The 18,434-nt window shown below is 34.8% G+C and overlaps 2 protein-coding genes and 1 long non-coding RNA gene across 4 annotated transcripts in view; 2 read left to right on the top strand and 1 right to left on the bottom strand.

The window, feature by feature from the left end:
* The window catches only part of LOC105178750 (protein GIGANTEA-like), a 14,754-nt gene extending 3,363 nt beyond the window's left edge, over positions 1–11,391 (top strand). Inside the window, exons 7-15 of the mRNA XM_011102288.2 lie at positions 1,797–1,852; positions 3,890–4,130; positions 4,202–4,352; positions 4,610–4,819; positions 4,920–6,452; positions 9,647–9,715; positions 9,975–10,193; positions 10,398–10,490; positions 10,717–11,391. Of these exons, the coding sequence (XP_011100590.1) occupies positions 1,797–1,852; positions 3,890–4,130; positions 4,202–4,352; positions 4,610–4,819; positions 4,920–6,452; positions 9,647–9,715; positions 9,975–10,193; positions 10,398–10,490; positions 10,717–11,016 (2,872 nt within the window). The 3' untranslated portion in view covers positions 11,017–11,391. The remainder of the gene's footprint in view (positions 1–1,796; positions 1,853–3,889; positions 4,131–4,201; positions 4,353–4,609; positions 4,820–4,919; positions 6,453–9,646; positions 9,716–9,974; positions 10,194–10,397; positions 10,491–10,716) is intronic.
* On the top strand, positions 6,460–9,616 carry LOC110011594. The gene is made up of 2 exons (XR_002286605.1): positions 6,460–7,986; positions 8,071–9,616. It is a non-coding gene; the product is annotated as an uncharacterized LOC110011594 (long non-coding RNA).
* The window catches only part of LOC105178738 (UDP-galactose transporter 2), a 5,293-nt gene continuing 852 nt past the window's right edge, over positions 13,994–18,434 (bottom strand). For both annotated transcript variants that reach the window (XM_011102277.2, XM_011102283.2), the window contains exons 2-6: positions 18,115–18,360; positions 16,931–17,115; positions 16,613–16,813; positions 16,226–16,387; positions 13,994–14,780 (exon numbers count right to left, since the gene is read on the bottom strand). In XM_011102277.2, the coding sequence (XP_011100579.1) occupies positions 14,451–14,780; positions 16,226–16,387; positions 16,613–16,813; positions 16,931–17,115; positions 18,115–18,244 (1,008 nt within the window). In that variant the 5' untranslated portion in view covers positions 18,245–18,360 and the 3' untranslated portion in view covers positions 13,994–14,450. The remainder of the gene's footprint in view (positions 14,781–16,225; positions 16,388–16,612; positions 16,814–16,930; positions 17,116–18,114; positions 18,361–18,434) is intronic.

Below are 18,434 nucleotides of genomic sequence, written 5' to 3'. Positions count from 1 at the left end.
AATGGAAAATTGCAGCTTTACAATGCTTAATCACTATTCTAGAGTTACTATCGAACTGTATGATCAAGTAATTTCCATTCTCTGCATCAATCTATGGCCTTAAGATGTGAAAGGAAGAGATCCAACCATAGAATTCTGCATCTTAAAGAACTAGGAAAATTCTTCCTATGAAGAATTTTGTTAGGCAATCTCTCTTATCTATCTCTTCGATATGCTAGATAGTGATTCCAGTCCTTTCAGAAACTTTGTTTCCGACTTTCTGTCTGCAGCATTCTTTTAAGTTATACTGCTCTTCTGTAACTGAACTAGAAGCAGAAGGATTCGCCACTAGGCCAGTAATCCAACACAAAAGAACTTGTCTTTGGGACTCATAATTTCTAAAACACTGTAACACCCAAGTTTCATAATTTACCCTAACAAAAAATATTGTGGGTTTATAATCTTAACCAAATCTTATTTGATTTCTAACACATACGAAAGATGGTATTTTACCCTTACAAAAATATAGTGGGTTAACTTACTAATATTGAATTTTACCCTAACAAAAATATTGTGGGTTAACTTATATTCCATCTTGCATATATGTCAGAAATCAAATAAAACTTGGTTAAGATTATGAGAAATCAGATAAATCAAATAACTTTTCTAAGATTTAATATCGCATTCTTGTAATACAATTGGAATAGTTTCCTCATTCTCGTTTTACTCATATTTCTATTTCACGTTTATAAGTATATGGCTAATGTAATGTGATCTTCAAGAGAGAATGACATGATTTAGCCTTTAGGTATTTGAACATATAGGCAAAATGGCAAAACACGGAACTTTCTTGTGTTCATCTTATTTTTCTCTTCATTTTATAAGCTTGTTTTAGGCTGAAACCCTGTTTTCATTTTGCTTCTGCTTTGTTATAGCCTGGTATTCCTGCCATGCATTCTAATATTTGGTTACACAGATATTATGATTTCATGGATATTCCATATCATAGTGCATGAATATTTCCTCTCAATATGGATCTTATTCTGACCGTAATTTTGTCTGCCAGAGTTTTACATTCATAAACTGTGGTGGTAATAATAAGAGGAAAACACTGGTGTTAGTTTGTAACCCATGTATATCCCTGCATATAATTTATTGTTTCTTTGGTAACTAAATTTAACTTAAAAAAAAAAATTAGCCAAGATTTTCAATACCTTCTTCGGCTGCAACTATAGAGGGTGCAATTGCAATTTTCTCACCCATGTTCATGAGGGAATTCAATGATCAAACAGAGATGGTTTTGGTTGCCTAACAGTTTTGGTCCTTTTCTTTCTGAAATTTGCTGGGTATTAGTTATGGGATCAATAATTTGTTCTCCTTTTCTTTTGGGTTAGAGTAAATTGATGAAGACAAAAGTTGCCAAAAACAGGTTATCACAATTGAAGTTTGACCTGACATATTTCCACCTAAACCTTGATTCTGGCTGCAAGTTGATTTGGTTACCAAATTTTATGTGCTAAGGTCCAACCCACTCATTGGTCATCCATATGTGATTTACACATCTCATGTTCGTCTAATATTGATAATGATTGATCGATTGAGGTTGTGTCTTTCAAGAGAATGGGATTGTGTAAAATCCCCTTACCATAGCTCCAGAAATTTCAGTGAAACAGTCATGCCAATATGGTATATTCTCTAAAGTTTATCAGAAGAAAATTTCTGAGCAATACCATAGCTGTAAATATGCATCTGTCATCAAAGTAAACCTGCTTTCATCCAACTAACGACATGCTTGACCCTTTTAACATATGTTGTAGGTGCGGAGGTGTGATGGGAAAATATGCAGCTGGAGAACTGAAACCACCTACGACTGGTCAGTTGAGTTTCTTGCTTATGCTGAATTAACATATTTACCGTGAAGTATGTGATATACATCAGATAAAATGTGTGATAAATTATTCTTTTCACCGAAAGTCTTCTGCTGCATGCATGATCTTAATTTGCCTTGTTTAGTTTTTGTCGCACTCACAGTGTTTTTACCAGTACTTGTTTTATATAGTAGATATTGTTATCTCATCTTGCACAATCTAGACATGTGGAGCATCTTTAAATTATGTCAGACAGGGAAATAAGAACCTGGATGTGATACTTCTCAATTCTGGCAATTTAAGAGTTTCTTCAGATGGGTTATTAGTAATGTTGGCTGGCATCTCTTTAGACTTTACTGAAAATAATTGGTAATTTGGTAGTGAAATTCTATCAGAGACACAGTGACAGATTGTTACCCAATTAGGTTATCTAACCTACACTTTCCCGAACTATCAAGAAGTTAAATAGGTATTTGGCTTCACTTTTAAATTCTTAGTCTTTAATTTTCAAGAGTGTTGGGTGGTTCTATTGGCTTTTCAGTGAAATGATAATAATGTGTATGGATTGCTTGATTTCGTTGTATATTTTTTTTATTGTCAGCGGTCTCACATCGATGTATCTTTAATTTAAATGAAAAATGATGGTCCTACATTGTTTAAAAATTGTTAGTGGTGTCGCATCAATGTGTTACTGAAACATAATTATTATTTTATTATGTCAATGATTAGAAGAGATAAGTTCGTGTATATGTATGTATTGTGTGTATGCCAATTTATATATAGACAATGTAATGTCATAATTGAATATGAAAATTGGGAGCCCTTTAAGTACAAAACAATACAAGAGGAACATTTTCTATCTTCAAAGGGATGAAAATGTGACCAAGGAAACAAAATCAAAATCGAACAAGGACAAGGAGTTCCAATTTCTTTGTGATTTTCTTGTTTCCTAATTAACAAGTCTTCTGAATTTTGCTGGTTTTATCCACATTTAATCTATCGCTGGCATCAGCCCAGGTTTCATATGGATTATTAACGTTGAGTATCCTATTTGCTCTAATCTTTCCTTCTCTGGGTCCCTTTATAGTTAATTGCAGAAGAGATTAGTCAGTTTCATAGTATTTGGTACATTTTCTGGTCTCTCCTTGCTTTCTGCCTAACTTGTTCATCCTGTATAGAAGGGATTTTTGCTGGTTGGAAACCTAATTCTGCCCATCTTTTTCCTTGATAGACAATAAGACCAAGGATGCAAACTGAACCAAATGTTGGGATCTCAAACAAAAATATTCCTAAAATCAATTATATCTGGTATATATCTCATAAACTAAATACAAAAGCTAATTAAGGTAGCTCATCTTGAAGACAAGTTGCAAAAGAGTTGTCAGAGAGATTTAAGCATTTTGGGATGTTACTAACTGAAGAGCTCAGAATAACTATGAACATGATATTAATCTAGGAAAATAAGAGTAAGAGGAAAACATAAATTGTCGTGGAGTCTGACTCCTTTTAATTTGACTTAAACAACAGTCCTTCACTCCACAGCATAAATCATGTGCCAATTGAAGATATCATGTAATAATATTTATTGACTTGCATTTTATTAAATTCAAATTGAAGATTTAGTTGGCTAATTTAGTGTTGTTATAATTTCAACTTGGTGGATGGAAATCATGGTGGTGATATTGTATCAAGTCAGTTGTAGAACATCTATGATGGAAATCTACTGGTTTCACTTTTGTCCTATAACATGACAATGAACATCTTATATTTCACTCTGACATTCATTCAAATTATTCAAACTCAGGCTTTGGGTTGTTGCAACCAAATCATAGATAAGTATTTACTTTAATGTGGCCTATTATATATTTTCTTTGCTGTTGACTGCTAGATTCTGGGTGGAAAATGGATATATAAAATTAATTTTTTGGTAGAACTATATAAACCTGTATTTGTGAGGTTGTAGAAAAACATGAAAAATGACTAGATACGACATGGATAATTATTACGTCATAAGGATAATTATTACTTAAATATTATTTCAGCTTCTTCTCGTGGATCTGGAAAGCATCCCCAGCTCATGCCATCAACTCCAAGGTGGGCTGTTGCCAATGGTGCTGGAGTTATACTTAGTGTATGTGACGAAGAAGTAGCTCGTTACGAAACCGCTACATTGACAGCAGCTGCTGTCCCTGCACTTCTGCTGCCCCCACCAACTACGCCTATGGATGAGCATCTTGTGGTTGGTCTGCCAGCACTTGAGCCCTATGCACGCCTGTTCCATAGGTTAGTTGTTGTTAATTATTTTTAGATGGCCACAGTAGATTCAAACATTTTAATTTTCTCTTTTGGGTTAGATATTATGCAATTGCTAGTCCGAGTGCCACCCAAAGGCTGCTTCTTGGACTGCTAGAAGCTCCACCATCCTGGGCTCCAGATGCACTTGATGCTGCTGTACAACTAGTTGAACTCCTTAGAGCAGCTGAAGACTATGCCACAGGCATGAGGGTGGGTACATTTTATTGCACTTTACTTTCCTCCTTTTTCTGGGTATAAAATGAAAAACATCTGACAAAAGTAATTCAAGTTATACTGTGACGATTCACGAAAAAAAGTTGAGGCTTTTTAAGTAGCTCACCTCGAATATGGATACATCTGCATGTGAAAAGCTTTTGTTTTAAAATGTTCAATGGAAGATTTGTTGGTCATGTAATAGTTCTGATTAACCATATGGAAGTATCTTATGTTTGCTATTGTCTTTGAAGCTTCCAAGGAATTGGATGCACTTGCATTTCTTACGTGCAATTGGGATTGCAATGTCTATGCGAGCTGGTGTCGCTGCAGATTCTGCAGCTGCTTTGCTTTTTCGGATTCTTTCTCAACCAGCTTTACTTTTTCCTCCATTGAGACAAGTTGATGGAGTTGGAGTTCAGCATGAACCTCTAGGTGGTTATATTTCATCTGAACTAAAGCTGGTACTTCATGTGGCACTGACTCTCAATGCTTTTGTAGCCATATAATTTCCCTCCTAGAATTGTTCTTCCACTTCAATTAATATTTGTCAACTATTTCCAGCAAAGAGAATTGCCTGCAGCAGAAGCTACTGTCGAAGCTACTGCTCAAGGGATTGCATCTATGCTTTGTGCACATGGCCCAGAGGTTGAATGGAGAATATGTACAATATGGGAAGCTGCTTATGGTTTGATTCCCTTAAGTTCTTCTGCTGTTGATCTTCCTGAAATCATAGTTGCAACACCTTTGCAGCCTCCCATATTATCGTGGAACTTATACATTCCTCTTCTTAAAGTACTTGAGTATCTTCCTCGTGGAAGTCCATCTGAAACCTGTCTAATGAAGATATTTGTTGCTACTGTTGAAGCAATTCTACAGAGAACATTTCCGCCTGAGTCTTCTAGAGAACAAATTAGAAAAAGTACATTTTCTTTTGGGTCTGCTTCGAAGAATCTTGCTGTGGCTGAACTCCGCACAATGGTCCACTCACTATTCTTGGAATCATGTGCCTCTGTAGAGCTAGCTTCCCGCCTTCTCTTTGTTGTGTTAACTGTCTGTGTCAGCCATGAAGCACAGCCCAAAGGCAGCAAGCGAGCTAAAGGTGAAAATTCTTATTCTGAAGTAGGCCAAGATGTACAAGGAACAAATGGAAAGCAACGAGAAGCAGACAGAAAACAGGGTATGAAACAGGGGCCTGTAGCAGCATTTGATTCTTATGTTATTGCCGCGGTTTGTGCTTTATCCTGTGAACTCCAGCTTTTCCCCTTGATCTCGAAAGGAAGTAATCACTTAGATGCTGTGAATACTACTGACGTAGCTAAGCCTGCAAAAGCAATTGACGTGTCCAATGGGTTGAGGAACGGTATTGATTCAGCTGTTTATCACACTCGCCGAATACTAGCAATTCTGGAGGCGCTTTTTTCTTTGAAGCCATCTTCCATCGGCACATCTTGGAGTTACAGTTCAAATGAAATAGTGGCTGCTGCCATGGTTGCAGCTCATGTTTCTGATTTGTTTAGACACTCAAAGGCTTGCATGCGTGCTCTTTCTATCTTGATAAGATGCAAATGGGACAATGAAATTCACTCTAGGGCATCTTCCCTTTTCAATCTAATTGATATTCACAGAAAAGTTGTTGCTTCGATTGTAATTAAAGCAGAACCATTGGAGGCACACCTACTGCATGCACCTGTGTCAAAGGAACATATGTCATGTTTCCATGGAAACAGAGTTGATAGTTGTGCTAGCTGTCACCACTTAGAAACAGGTCAGCCATCTTCATTACAGTGTGAGAAGTTGCCTGGTTCTGACGCTTTGGTCAATTATCAGAAGGCCGATTCCAGTGAGGTTGAGAGATGTACGATGGGCAAAGGAATTGCAAGTTTACCTATGGATGCTTCAGATTTGGCCAACTTTCTGACAATGGATAGGCATATAGGTTTCAGTTGCAGCGCACAAGTTCTTCTAAAGTCTGTCCTGGCAGAAAAACAAGAGTTATGCTTTTCTGTTGTTTCATTGCTCTGGCACAAATTGATTGTATCTCCTGAAACACAACCAAGTGCTGAAAGCACATCTGCCCAGCAAGGATGGAGGCAGGTAATGCTGTTGATCTTATTAATGATACCTTCTGCTTTGTTATAAATGAACGGTTAATAACATTGCCTTCTGGGTTATGATTGATGGGAACATGTATAAACGTAAGGTAAATAGAATATGGGCATATAAGTTCCAAATAAGGCATGTTTGAATTTATTCCTTAGCTCTTAAATCTATTTGCTTATTATTGTTTGTGAGGATTATTTTAGGAATTTCACAAATGCAGATAAATTATGTACTATATGAATTAGCAATCTGTTTAAAGTCTCTTTTATGTTTAAGAAAATAATGAGTTACAACTTGGATTTCTAACAGGATTATCTCATCTTAACCATACAAAAGTCTGGTCCTAGTGGAAATAGAAGATTTTTAAGTCTTTTATAGAGTTGTACCCTTCATTGTTTATTGAACAGATATTGATTAATTTATTAAGACTGTAATGAGCGTTGAGCTTCTGTTGGATTTCTAACACAATTCAAAACTCTCGGTATGATGCCATGGAGTTCTAGGTGTGACATGGCCGGGATTCTTTGACCTCTCACATCCTTTTCCTCCATATCATTTGTGATACATTCTGCAGTTACTCGTAATTTTGTAAATTAGAAAGCCCGCGACCCTTGCCTATTCCGCAGACAATGTTATAAACATGGACATTACTTTTTTGTGGCTACTGTTCACAGTCCTTCAGCAGCTCCTAAACTTCGTCAAAGGTTGTTCATTAGCAGTTATTGGCAGCAAAAGAGTTTAGTGCTCTGTTCTGGACTGTCTGGAGGCCAATAGATTCTAGAATTAACCAATGCGGATATTGCTTCTCAAGATATGAATTGATACTTCTTATTCATGGAGGAATATGGAACAATTGACAAGATAATGTTTCTACATACAATTAAAGAATATCGTGTTAAAAACAATTGATCATTTTCGAATGCACTAAATGATGATGAAATTGGGAAATATGTGGGATCTCATAGCTCAGATGATGCATACACGATTGCATTGAGGAGGGAAGATCTTTCATATTTGATGAGCCAAAGGGATCACTGGTATAAACTGAAGATTCCATCACAAAAGAATATTCATGTGGGTCAGCTTTATCTAGTTTTCAGGAATGGGATGGGAACAATGAACCGAGGCTGTGAATGATTCAAAACCCTATGAAAAAGGTTTTTCATATTGCTAAGAAAAAGCTGAAGCAGGAGATTTGGTAGAGATTGATGATGCAACAGTTGAAGTCTCAAAATCACCAATCTTGAATGAGAGACTTATGAAGCAAAGACCTGGGAAAAATAATTATAAAATGGTTTCATTTTTCAACAGTATTCTTGACCAAGTATTTGAAATGGATGCTTGATGTGACTATCACTTGTTTTTGCCTGATGATATAGTAAAACTTTGTTGGTGATTGGAAGTTGAAGAGCCAGATGATGCTACGGAAGAAAAGGAAAAATAGTTGTTGAAGCCATTGCAAATATGCTTGTGCTGGGTTCTAACTTGCTATCCAAGAATAAGCAAGCCTCTGAAAACTTTCTTGTTGGTAATATTTTTGTTTCTGAACGCAAAGAATAAGTTTATCTGATTCAAGAACTGAATCTGTGTAACTTGTTTCATGATATTGAAGAGAAGCAGCTTAACTCAGATGAACTTGATTTGGAGAAAAGAGCCAGAATTGAGGTTCTGATGCTTTTGTTTGATATGGACACTCTGGAAGGAGGCATCATATAATTTCAACTTATTGATGTTGACCTTATTGCTGAAGTAAAGATTATCTCTGGATCAAGAAGTTACTGGAAGTAACTAGCATGGCATAATCCCATTGAAGCATGGTTTTTAAGTGGAATTTAGTTTGACAACAGTCTCAGGCATTAAAAAAAATATGTTGAGACGGGAAGGAAATAGATATCTTAAATTCTTCGAGTATTCGGAAAGAAATGCTAATGTATGTCTCAAATCTTGTACCGGATCTTGGCCAAAGGTGGAAATGTCAAAGCTCTCTTTACCCCAACACTTCAGAAATTGAATTTGGATTTCTCTCCAACCAGAGGAGCCTGGTCAGAATTGTTAAGGAGTACGGACAGTATAAACAGATATAGCAAATTATAACATTGAAATACAGTTTATTTGAAGATAATAGACAGATTAATATAATTGGTAGCTTTTAAATCTGTATTTATGTTTATCAGTTTCAAACTAGGCCTATTTTTGGAATGTCACTAATTGCAGTAGTTCCTGTAATGTTTGATTAGGCACTTGTATTATGGCCCTTTATGTTTAGTATTAGCATTGGAATTATAGGTTGAGACTTAATAGGATCAGCTTCCCTTTTCCACAAAGAAGTGTAGTCCTACTGGAAAAGGGAGAGTTTTGGAGTCTCTGCCAGAGAAAGGAGTCAGTTGGGGGGTCGGACCCAGTGTCTCTCCTAACTTGTTTACAATCTCAAAAGTTTTGTAATGAAATTAAATACTTTTGCCCCCGAGGAATTTGTAATTGGCTCTCATACAAGTCAAATTGTCCATCTGCCTCCCAAGACTTGAGACTTATCACTTCATTGAGCTTCTTAAGAGGCTTCAGCTTCTTTTGGATTTTGTTATGGAGGTTGATAGTTTGATTTGTTTTGGTGTACAATACTGTAGACTATGATGACAACTGCTGGATAACGATAGACGAGTACACATGATAGTCATATTTTTGGTTGGGTTTACACAACTAGCCCTGAGTCTTTGGTTGAACAGGTATTGTTAATGGGAATACTGCCAAACTTTTCTTGAAATCAGGCAATACATGAGGAAATAACTTATTTGGGGGGAGGGGGGGTAGGGAATTATGGGCATTTATTTTTCTCATGACTCAAATACACTTGAGAAATTCCAAGATGGAGGCTAGATCTTCCAGCATCAATAACATTTCTTGGGGTTTAGATGAGTTTCACTTGTTTCTCCTACAGTTGCATTGAATTAACCTGAGTGCTTACTGCCATTTGCTTTGCTAAAGTTCACATAACTCTTTCTCCATCCAAGGAGCAGCCCTATAGTCTTATAGTTCATTTTTGTTCTCTGAACTTTTCAATGTAACATGGTATGCATGTGATTTTCGCATAGGTATTTTCTGATATCGTCAAATTCATTGATGAAACCCTGCTTTAATGTGCTCGGAGTTAGTATATGTACCTAGTTATCTTTTCACCTTAAATAATGCAGGTTGTTGCTGCACTCTGCAATGTGGTATCAGCATCACCAGCGAAAGCTGCAACAGCTGTTGTTCTTCAGGTCCAGATTTTGTTTTGCTTGGATTTACGCAATGAAAAAGTTTTGTGAACTCTGTTCCCTGTAGAAAGTAATTTTTTTCGTATGTACATGACAGCTGTAATGCATTTGTATGTTTTTTTCCAAGTTGAATTACTATTTAATTTAGATTACATGGCACAATTGAGTTTTATATCAATTCTAAACCACACATTTGTTGTTTATTTTTGTCTGAGTTTATATCATTTTGTCTAGTCACTTTCCTGCTGTGTTTGTTTGTCAGGCGGAGAGGGAATTGAAACCTTGGATTGCTAAAGACGACGATCTCGGGCAAAAGATGTGGAGAATCAACCAGAGAATTGTGAAAGTGATTGTTGAATTAATGAGAAATCATGAGGCCCCAGAGTCGTTGGTAATTCTGGCTAGCGCTTCAGACGTCCTCCTCCGTGCTACAGATGGGATGCTTGTTGATGGTGAAGCATGCACTTTACCTCAGCTGGAGGTAACATATTCTGACCTTTTTCTTGTGAACTTTCGTTTTCCACTCATTCTGTCATGAAATCTGTTTTGCTAACTCAACCTTTTTCTCAAACCTTCTATGATGTGTATAGAGATACTTTCTGATGTTTCAGCATTTAGTGAGATCCTAGTTATTTTTTATTTTCTATCTCACGCTCACCCCTTTGCACCTCAAAATATTGCACAGCTGTTGGAAGTAACAGCCAGAGCAGTTCAACCAGTGCTTGAATGGGGAGAATCAGGATTGGCAGTTGCAGATGGCCTTACAAACCTGTTGAAGGTAAAAAGCTCTCTGAACATGTTCTGTGTTCTGTGTGTAATTCAGAAAATTCTGGAAAAGGAAACTGAACAGCCCCTTTCATGAACCATGATATATATGCTGGGTTTACGTGTAGATAACACACTCACATGCGTACACATATATTTGGTAGAAACCAAATCTCGTCTGATTTTAATAACACTAAATCACCAGTTTGAAATAGTTTTTCACTCCTTATCATGTGCAGTGTCGCCTCCCAGCTACGGTTCGTTGTGTTTCTCATCCAAGTGCTCATGTTCGAGCTCTTAGCACATCAGTACTTCGTGCTATTCTACATGCAGGATCAACAAAGTCAAAGGGCAAACAAGTGGGCGTGAATGGCATTCATCGTCCTCCATTTCAGTACATAAATGTAGACGTCACTGATTGGCGAGCTGATATCGAGAAGTGTTTGACTTGGGAAGCACATAGCCGACTTGCAACTGGCCTGCCTATTCAGTTTGTCAATACTGCTGCAAAGGAATTAGGCTGTACTATATCCATTTGAAACTAGCTTTAACTTTTGATGACTTCGTTAGATTGTTCCGTCAGTGCAAGAGTAGAAAAGAGCTATCAAATCATTTGAAGGACGGAAAGAAGTTGCTGCTCTTTAGGTGATTACGGTTGGCGTACAGTACAGAGGACTGCCAACACAGTATCGTCGGGGCTGATGCCCTCCACTTCTGTTATCGTGTGTATCAGGTATTAATGTTTGTTCGATCTTATGACTCCGACTTGATGACCATTAGATATTGAACATTGTGTTCATCTTAAAACAGTTGCTCAGTTTCCAATAGATATTTACTTGAAATGTTTTCTGGTAATTCTTCTGGTTTGTTAAATGATTTCAATCCACTTTGTGGTCTGTTCACTCTTTGGAAAATTGACATCCCCACATATCAGGAAAATGTTCTGTTTGAGTAATTACACAGACAATCTTGTAGGCTTTTTTTCTCATGTGTTGTGTCCTTTGCATAAAAGCGGTGACATTAGCAAAGGAAGTGCGGGAGAAATCCGATTTGGACCTTTGCTTTTTGATTGGTAAAAAATTTAACTATCAGGTTTGATTTTATATTTATGTACAGTAAAACCTCTATAAATTAATAACTTTGGGATCATGAAATTTTATTAATTTAGAGAGATATTAATTTATCAATAAATTAATATTTTATTAATTAAAAGACAGATTTTTTAAATTCAACAAATTTAGTACATATGTATTGGAAATAAATGAATTCGTATATGTTTCATTGATTACATTCATGTATCAATCAATTCTTTGTAACTAATTAAATATATTCATGTATAATATCAATTTATTGTATACAATTAATTATTATATTAATAGACGCATGTATCAATTCATTGAAATTAGTTAAAGATATATGTTTACATTAATTCGTTGCACTTAAATAACTATTATAGCCAATTAATATATTCATGCATGAGGAATGAAACATATACTATATAAATCTCAATATGAAAATAAAATAATTCATAACACCCAATCATGTCTTCTCATCTAAAAGGTATCGTAAAATCACCCATGAATGATGAATTGCATAAAGCATTACGGATTTCATATTTTACCAAATTACCATAATATTTATAATTGTAATATTTATGAATTATTAATTTAGAGTTTTAATGGGACCTAATATTTATAAAGGATTTTTTCAAAAAATTATTATCTTATTATCTTATCGAATTTGATGATTTTTTACAAAGGCCCAAGTCGGGACCGAAAGATTTTATTATTTTAGAGAGTTTATTAATTTATACAGTATTAATTTATAGAGGTTTCACTGTAGAATGTATAGACCACCACCACCACAACAACAATAATAAAATATACTAGAATTCTTTTATAAATGTATACGTAAAATAATATCAAGACAATAATAATAATTTTGGTATTTTTTGGGGGTATTGTATAATATATGTGTGTTCATATGTAAATTAAATCAATTAGTTGACTAATTATTTGTTATTGATAATCTTATATATTTTTTATACAATTAATAAATGCAAGAGCTTATTAAACTAGATAATATCATTGTATTGTTATAATATGATTTCGTAATCATCTTCATATCCTAGTTTATTTTAAACAATATCTTTTATATTTATATATTATTATGATCATGTTTTTATATAATTCAATTTGAGATAAAGACTTCTTCCCAATCTTATTCATAAAGATCCAATCAAAAAAAATCTTATTCATAAAAATAAAATAAAATTTTTTATATTATTTGTATTCTTATGCAATAAATATATGACGACGTATAATGTTTGTATTTTATACAATGTGATTGATATATTATATCTTTACATTTTTGCTAATTATGTTCTAATGAAACAAATACTAAATATATAAAAAGAATTTTAAAAAAAATATATTCCTATAATTAAATTAATATACACATGTTCTTTAGCACTTTAAATTTTATAAATAGTCAATTCATAAAAATATGTAAACCATCATCATATTTCCAATTTATGTTAATTTTTATTTAGTTTATCAACTTATCATACTTCTTCCATTGAAAATTGAAAATCTTAATTTATTATTAAATTCAATCAAACATTTTCTTCACTTTATTTGAGGTAAATTAATAATAATATATTTTACATGTATATTGTACATTAATAATATTTTATCATTGAAATTAAAAAAAAATATATATGGTATAGTTATATTCTTATATATTTTCCTATAATTAGTTAAAATATAAGTTTTTTGGTAATACTTATTTTTTATACAGTAGATTTGAAAATTCAAAAGTTATAATACATCAGAAGCTTGTAAATTAGTCAATAGTTGGTACTAATATAGTTTATATTGTACAATGTTTGCTGAAACGTGACAGAGACTCATAAAATGACCACTGTTAATTTAATTTATTTCTATGTATAGTTTTGTTTGTGACTTTAGTTTATGTATTTTGAGTTTAAAATTTTTATGTATATAGAAAAATTGAACTTTGAAATATACTTGATTGCATAGGTAGTTGAATCTATACTAAAAATCACGACAACAAAATGCTACTTTGATGATTATCAAGCTGGATTTAGGCTAACTTCTTTAAAAATCACAAACACAAAATTGGATTGAAAAATTATCTAACTCGCATCTAGTAAACTTCTATTAGAGATGCTTCGCTTATAAATTGATTTTTAATCAAATACTCTACTTTTATTTTTAACTACAAACACTTGCTAAATGGTATAATAGGAAAAGTTTCAGGTGTTAATCTTATCTCATTAGTAAAAATTTTAATCAAAATTTGATTTTGTTCTCATATTAGAATAATTCTAGAATTTTATTAACTTTTCTCGACCCCTATATTTGGACTTTCGGGTCAAATCATTAAATCCAGATTGTTACCATCTAAAATATATTCAACACCTAATAAGTTACATTGCTCGAATATTAACATAATAATGCTAACATTGTCCAAATTTTCAAAGGAAAACAATCACATGTGAAGTAGCATAAATTCATAGCACCAACATCTCTTTTGGTTTGTATACATTACAATATGAACTCTCTCTCTTTGTCTCTGTCTCTCCCTCTACTTATACATAACAACACAACAGGCTGAACAAGAAAACGACATACTACACAAAATACCAATGTCCCTGTAACAGACAATCCCTTAGATACATAGCAAAATACAGTGAACTCAGTGAAAATTAATTATTATGAGCAGGCGGCAACTGGAATTGATTTGTCACTATAAATTATGATCAAAGTGCCAGACCCAAGTATCAGGGCGATTTTAATCCTTAAACCAAATATCCTTAGAAATGTTACAAAATCCTTGGCACTCTACTAAAAATTGTTTTGGGAACTGCACTGTATCTAGAGTCAGACCGATTATAGAATATCCCAGTATCAGCTATTTTTAGTATGCTAAACTTCAACTGCAGAAAGTACTATACCTTTTCATCAGCTTCGGAAGATTCTGACAGTCCTCCATGCTTTTGCTGACTAATTCTAGAAATTGAATGACTGCGCCGTTCCTTCCCCCCAGGTTTTGATGAGGCATTGCCATACCAGATCATTCCAACAACGGCAATTACCATGCCAAGAACTACTTGTAAATTTAGACCCTCTTTTCCAAAAAATAAGAAACCGAGGATCAGTACAAGGATAGTCTTCATATGACCAAGGACTTGGAATGAAACAGCAGTAAATCTGCCTATGCAGATGAACTGACTGAGATTTGTTCCCACGGCAATTGTACATGAGAGGATCATGAAGATCTGCAGAATCAAGAGAAGGTAATCATTGCTGAGAAACTATACAACTCAAAAGAGGCAAAGGAATTCAGATAGAAGAATATCTATGCATAGTTGAAGGGGAGAAGAAAATGTACAAGACAACAATGCCATGGAGGCATGCTGATATTTTCCATAATATTCTGATCAGTTAGCAGAAGTTACAACTGTGGTTATCAGATAAAAAAGCCTGCCAGATAATGTGCGATAAAAACCAGCTTACATATAAATGCAACATCACAAAAATGTGAAGAAACATTAATATATAGCTTATGCCCCAAAATAACTTGTAACAGCAAAAATCTTCTTGTAAAAACTTGGTTGATACTAGTGACTCAATGTAAGTGATACCTGTATTTGTGGTATACTATAAGGCACAGATGATGCCTATTAACCGTATCCTCCCACATGATACTTTAATTAAATGCAAGAAACTAAATGATTTCTAATTTAACTTCTACGAACTAAGGTACCTGATAAGAATTCAATGAATTTATCTTCTACCAATCCCCACACTAGTGGTTTCACCATATGGGCCCACAAGATTTACTCAACCCTTCACTTCCTGATTCTCCGAACTTATATTCTATTTTACATTTTCTTCTTCACAAGTAATTCAATGACAAAATAAAATGATTAGTTACTTCTAACTGCTTGAATTAGATTCAACTTGAAAACAGATCAAGAAGGCAGCAAAAATGTTAGCATTTCCTATAAGCCAATAGTACTGTCATATGATTATCAATAATATTTGAGATGAGCAAAATCACAAGAATAGATTATCGTTGGTGAAAAACTGCAAACGAAGTTAAGGGAACATTAAAAACAATAACAATAGAAACAATATTAGCATGGGCCAGGGGGGAAGCCATGACCAGAAGCCATAGACTATTTGTGAATCAGGTTGGTCATCTTCCACTTGAGCAATCCAACAGTTAACTAGCAGTAACCTTGCAGAATATCATGCAAGTACCAGATCACATTGTAGTAGGAAATTAGCCAGGATAATCGTTTAGAAGTTTGTGTTCACAACCGTATTCTTCAGATGCTTTTGCTGTTTCATATTTTAGAACTGGTCATCTTTGCTTGACTCCTATTCCCCATTAACATCCAAAGCTTGTCAGGAAAATGGCTAAGATGTTGGTACGTGCAGGGTGTTGTCAAGCAAAGATGGCAATGAATTTCCTGGTTAAGGCCAAATTGCTAGAAGTGTTGGATCATGCGGATAAAATTCTAACATAGTCAAGTGACTAAAGAATCTTATCTATTGAGGGGTCAGAATCCTTTTATTATCTAAACCAGAAGATCAGCAGACATTATAACATTAAAGCCGAGCAAAACTACAGCCAAGTGTATTAATGATACTAGTATGATAACATACAAACAATTGACTATAATTTTGTACAACGTACGCTTGTGGAAGCACTTACCACAGATGGTACGTTAAAGTTAAAAGCGTCGATTCTCTTGTTTGTTAACCAATAATCCAGGAAGGGACCTAACAGCAATAGTGATGCAGCCTGGGCTGGTGCAGTGTGCCCCAGTAGATTGAACGAAGTAAGCGAATACTTCCTCTGAAGAAAATGAACATACTGCAAAAGCAAACTCACAACTATGAAATTGCCGCCACATGTTTGCCGGAAAAAAGAAAAAGAACCCACGAAAAATCTAGAATAAAAAACCAATGGTACATATTCTGTACCGCACGGAATAAATTGGACCACACAACACTTCCACGCTTGGGTCCATAATCAATTTAAACTAGCTTAATATATAAACAAAGATCTCACATTACCATGATATCAAGTAGAACTTACATACTGTTGCAAAGACGTACTCCAGACTGCAATAAACGCAGCAATGAATCCTTTGGCATTAACACTCACATCAGTAACTGTACACACTGCAACGCCAAGGAGAACAACCAAGATGCTAAGCTTTGTGTCTCTTGAATATCGGATCTTATCAAACATAATCTCCAATAAGCAGGATACAGGGATCATAGTCAACTTAGCAATCTGTTACCATGCACAACATAATATAACCATTAGTAGTGTAGCAATAGAAGTTGACCAATATTCTCTCTCTTTCTTTATCTAATTTGATTTAGAATAGAATAATATATTCATCACTACCTGGTAAAATCCCACCGAATTCCACATTAAGCTGACATTCATCCCAACAATAGAGAAATTTGCAAATACTACAAATTTTAGAAGCTCAGGATAGGGTAGATGAGAAGCTTGGATATAGCCCAGCCACCTAAGAACAGCCGTCATCAACGTTGTGGTAGCAAAATGCAAGCCGGTTAACGTTGTAGCTGCATGAGGTTGTAATGGTCAGAAAGCCAAAGCAAGCTTACATTATGATTGGAAACATGAAAACACTTGAAACTTTATTAAGTACTGCATGAAGTCCACCATTAAACAGAGAAGAATATCTTCAGTTTAATTCGGCTACCTCCTGGTTTAAACTTCCTAAATAAAGATCATAATCTAACATAAATTTATCTTTTAGTCACTGTAAATATTACAACGAAGATTTCAACCAACTCCCGCATATATGTTACCTAAATAATTATGTGAATCTTACCATTAATATTTCAATCTAATCCCTTGTAAATGTTTCCTAAAATAACAACTATCCAGTTGATGCAAGTGATGGCACAACGAGAATCCTCAATTAACTATTTTTCAAAGTACAGCTGCTCCATAGAGCTGATCTTACATGCACAAGAAAAGATTAATATCTTCTCTATCTTCTGCTTAAACCCCTATGCTGCAAGAAAATCAATTTGGATTCCTCTACGGTTCTACCTTGTGCACTCGCTTTAGATTTTTCAACTCAAAAGACACTCATTGGTGACTGTAAAAACCCTTGATGCTTCCTAGAATATTATCTGTTTGTTTGAGTAGAATGCTTGAGACACAATTAATTCAAACAAGAAGTCCCCAGTTGGATTTTGGAGCATCTTAACACCAAGGTTCTTGCTGCTTGCGGAATTCATGAGAATTTCATTTAATTTGTCAAAAGGGAAAACAAGAACTGGCGAAGCATGGGATATTGTTCCATCATCAGCTCGCTTGAAACGTTCTTCTTTCTACACCCCAAGAGTGCACAGTCGTCCATAATCAGTATTCTTTGCCGCACACACTTTCGTCCTTATTGTTAACAAGTCCAAACAAGTTCCTCAACAAAATATTTGTAGCATGCATATTTTAGATCCAAGTAACAGTTCAACTTTGACTACATATGAACATTTCTTGTCCCTATCATGCAAACTCCGAGTAAATTCCATACAAAGGGGAAATGGGATTACCAAAGCTGAAGCCATAAGTAGCCATTAATGCCTTATTGACAATAATGATCCCAACTGAAGTGACTACATTAAACATCCATGCAGCTGCATCAACTGCAGCTTTCTTATCAGCTTTGCTTGCTGGTGGCATTTTGCTTTTTGTCCAATTCTTGTTTTTAACTGTCCAATGGGTGAAATTACCCTGATGGGACCACTAAATTACAACAAAACCCCCACATTCAATCCAAGGTCTTTCCTCCAAATGTCCTGCACAGGCACCAATATAATCAGAAGATTTAAGCCAAATAGTAAGTCTTCCATACAGCAAATGCAAAGTTAGC

The sequence above is a fragment of the Sesamum indicum genome, linkage group LG2 (genome assembly GCF_000512975.1).
Source record: "Sesamum indicum cultivar Zhongzhi No. 13 linkage group LG2, S_indicum_v1.0, whole genome shotgun sequence".
Classification (NCBI taxonomy): domain Eukaryota; kingdom Viridiplantae; phylum Streptophyta; class Magnoliopsida; order Lamiales; family Pedaliaceae; genus Sesamum; species Sesamum indicum.
This window is presented reverse-complemented; position numbering and strand designations above follow the sequence as displayed.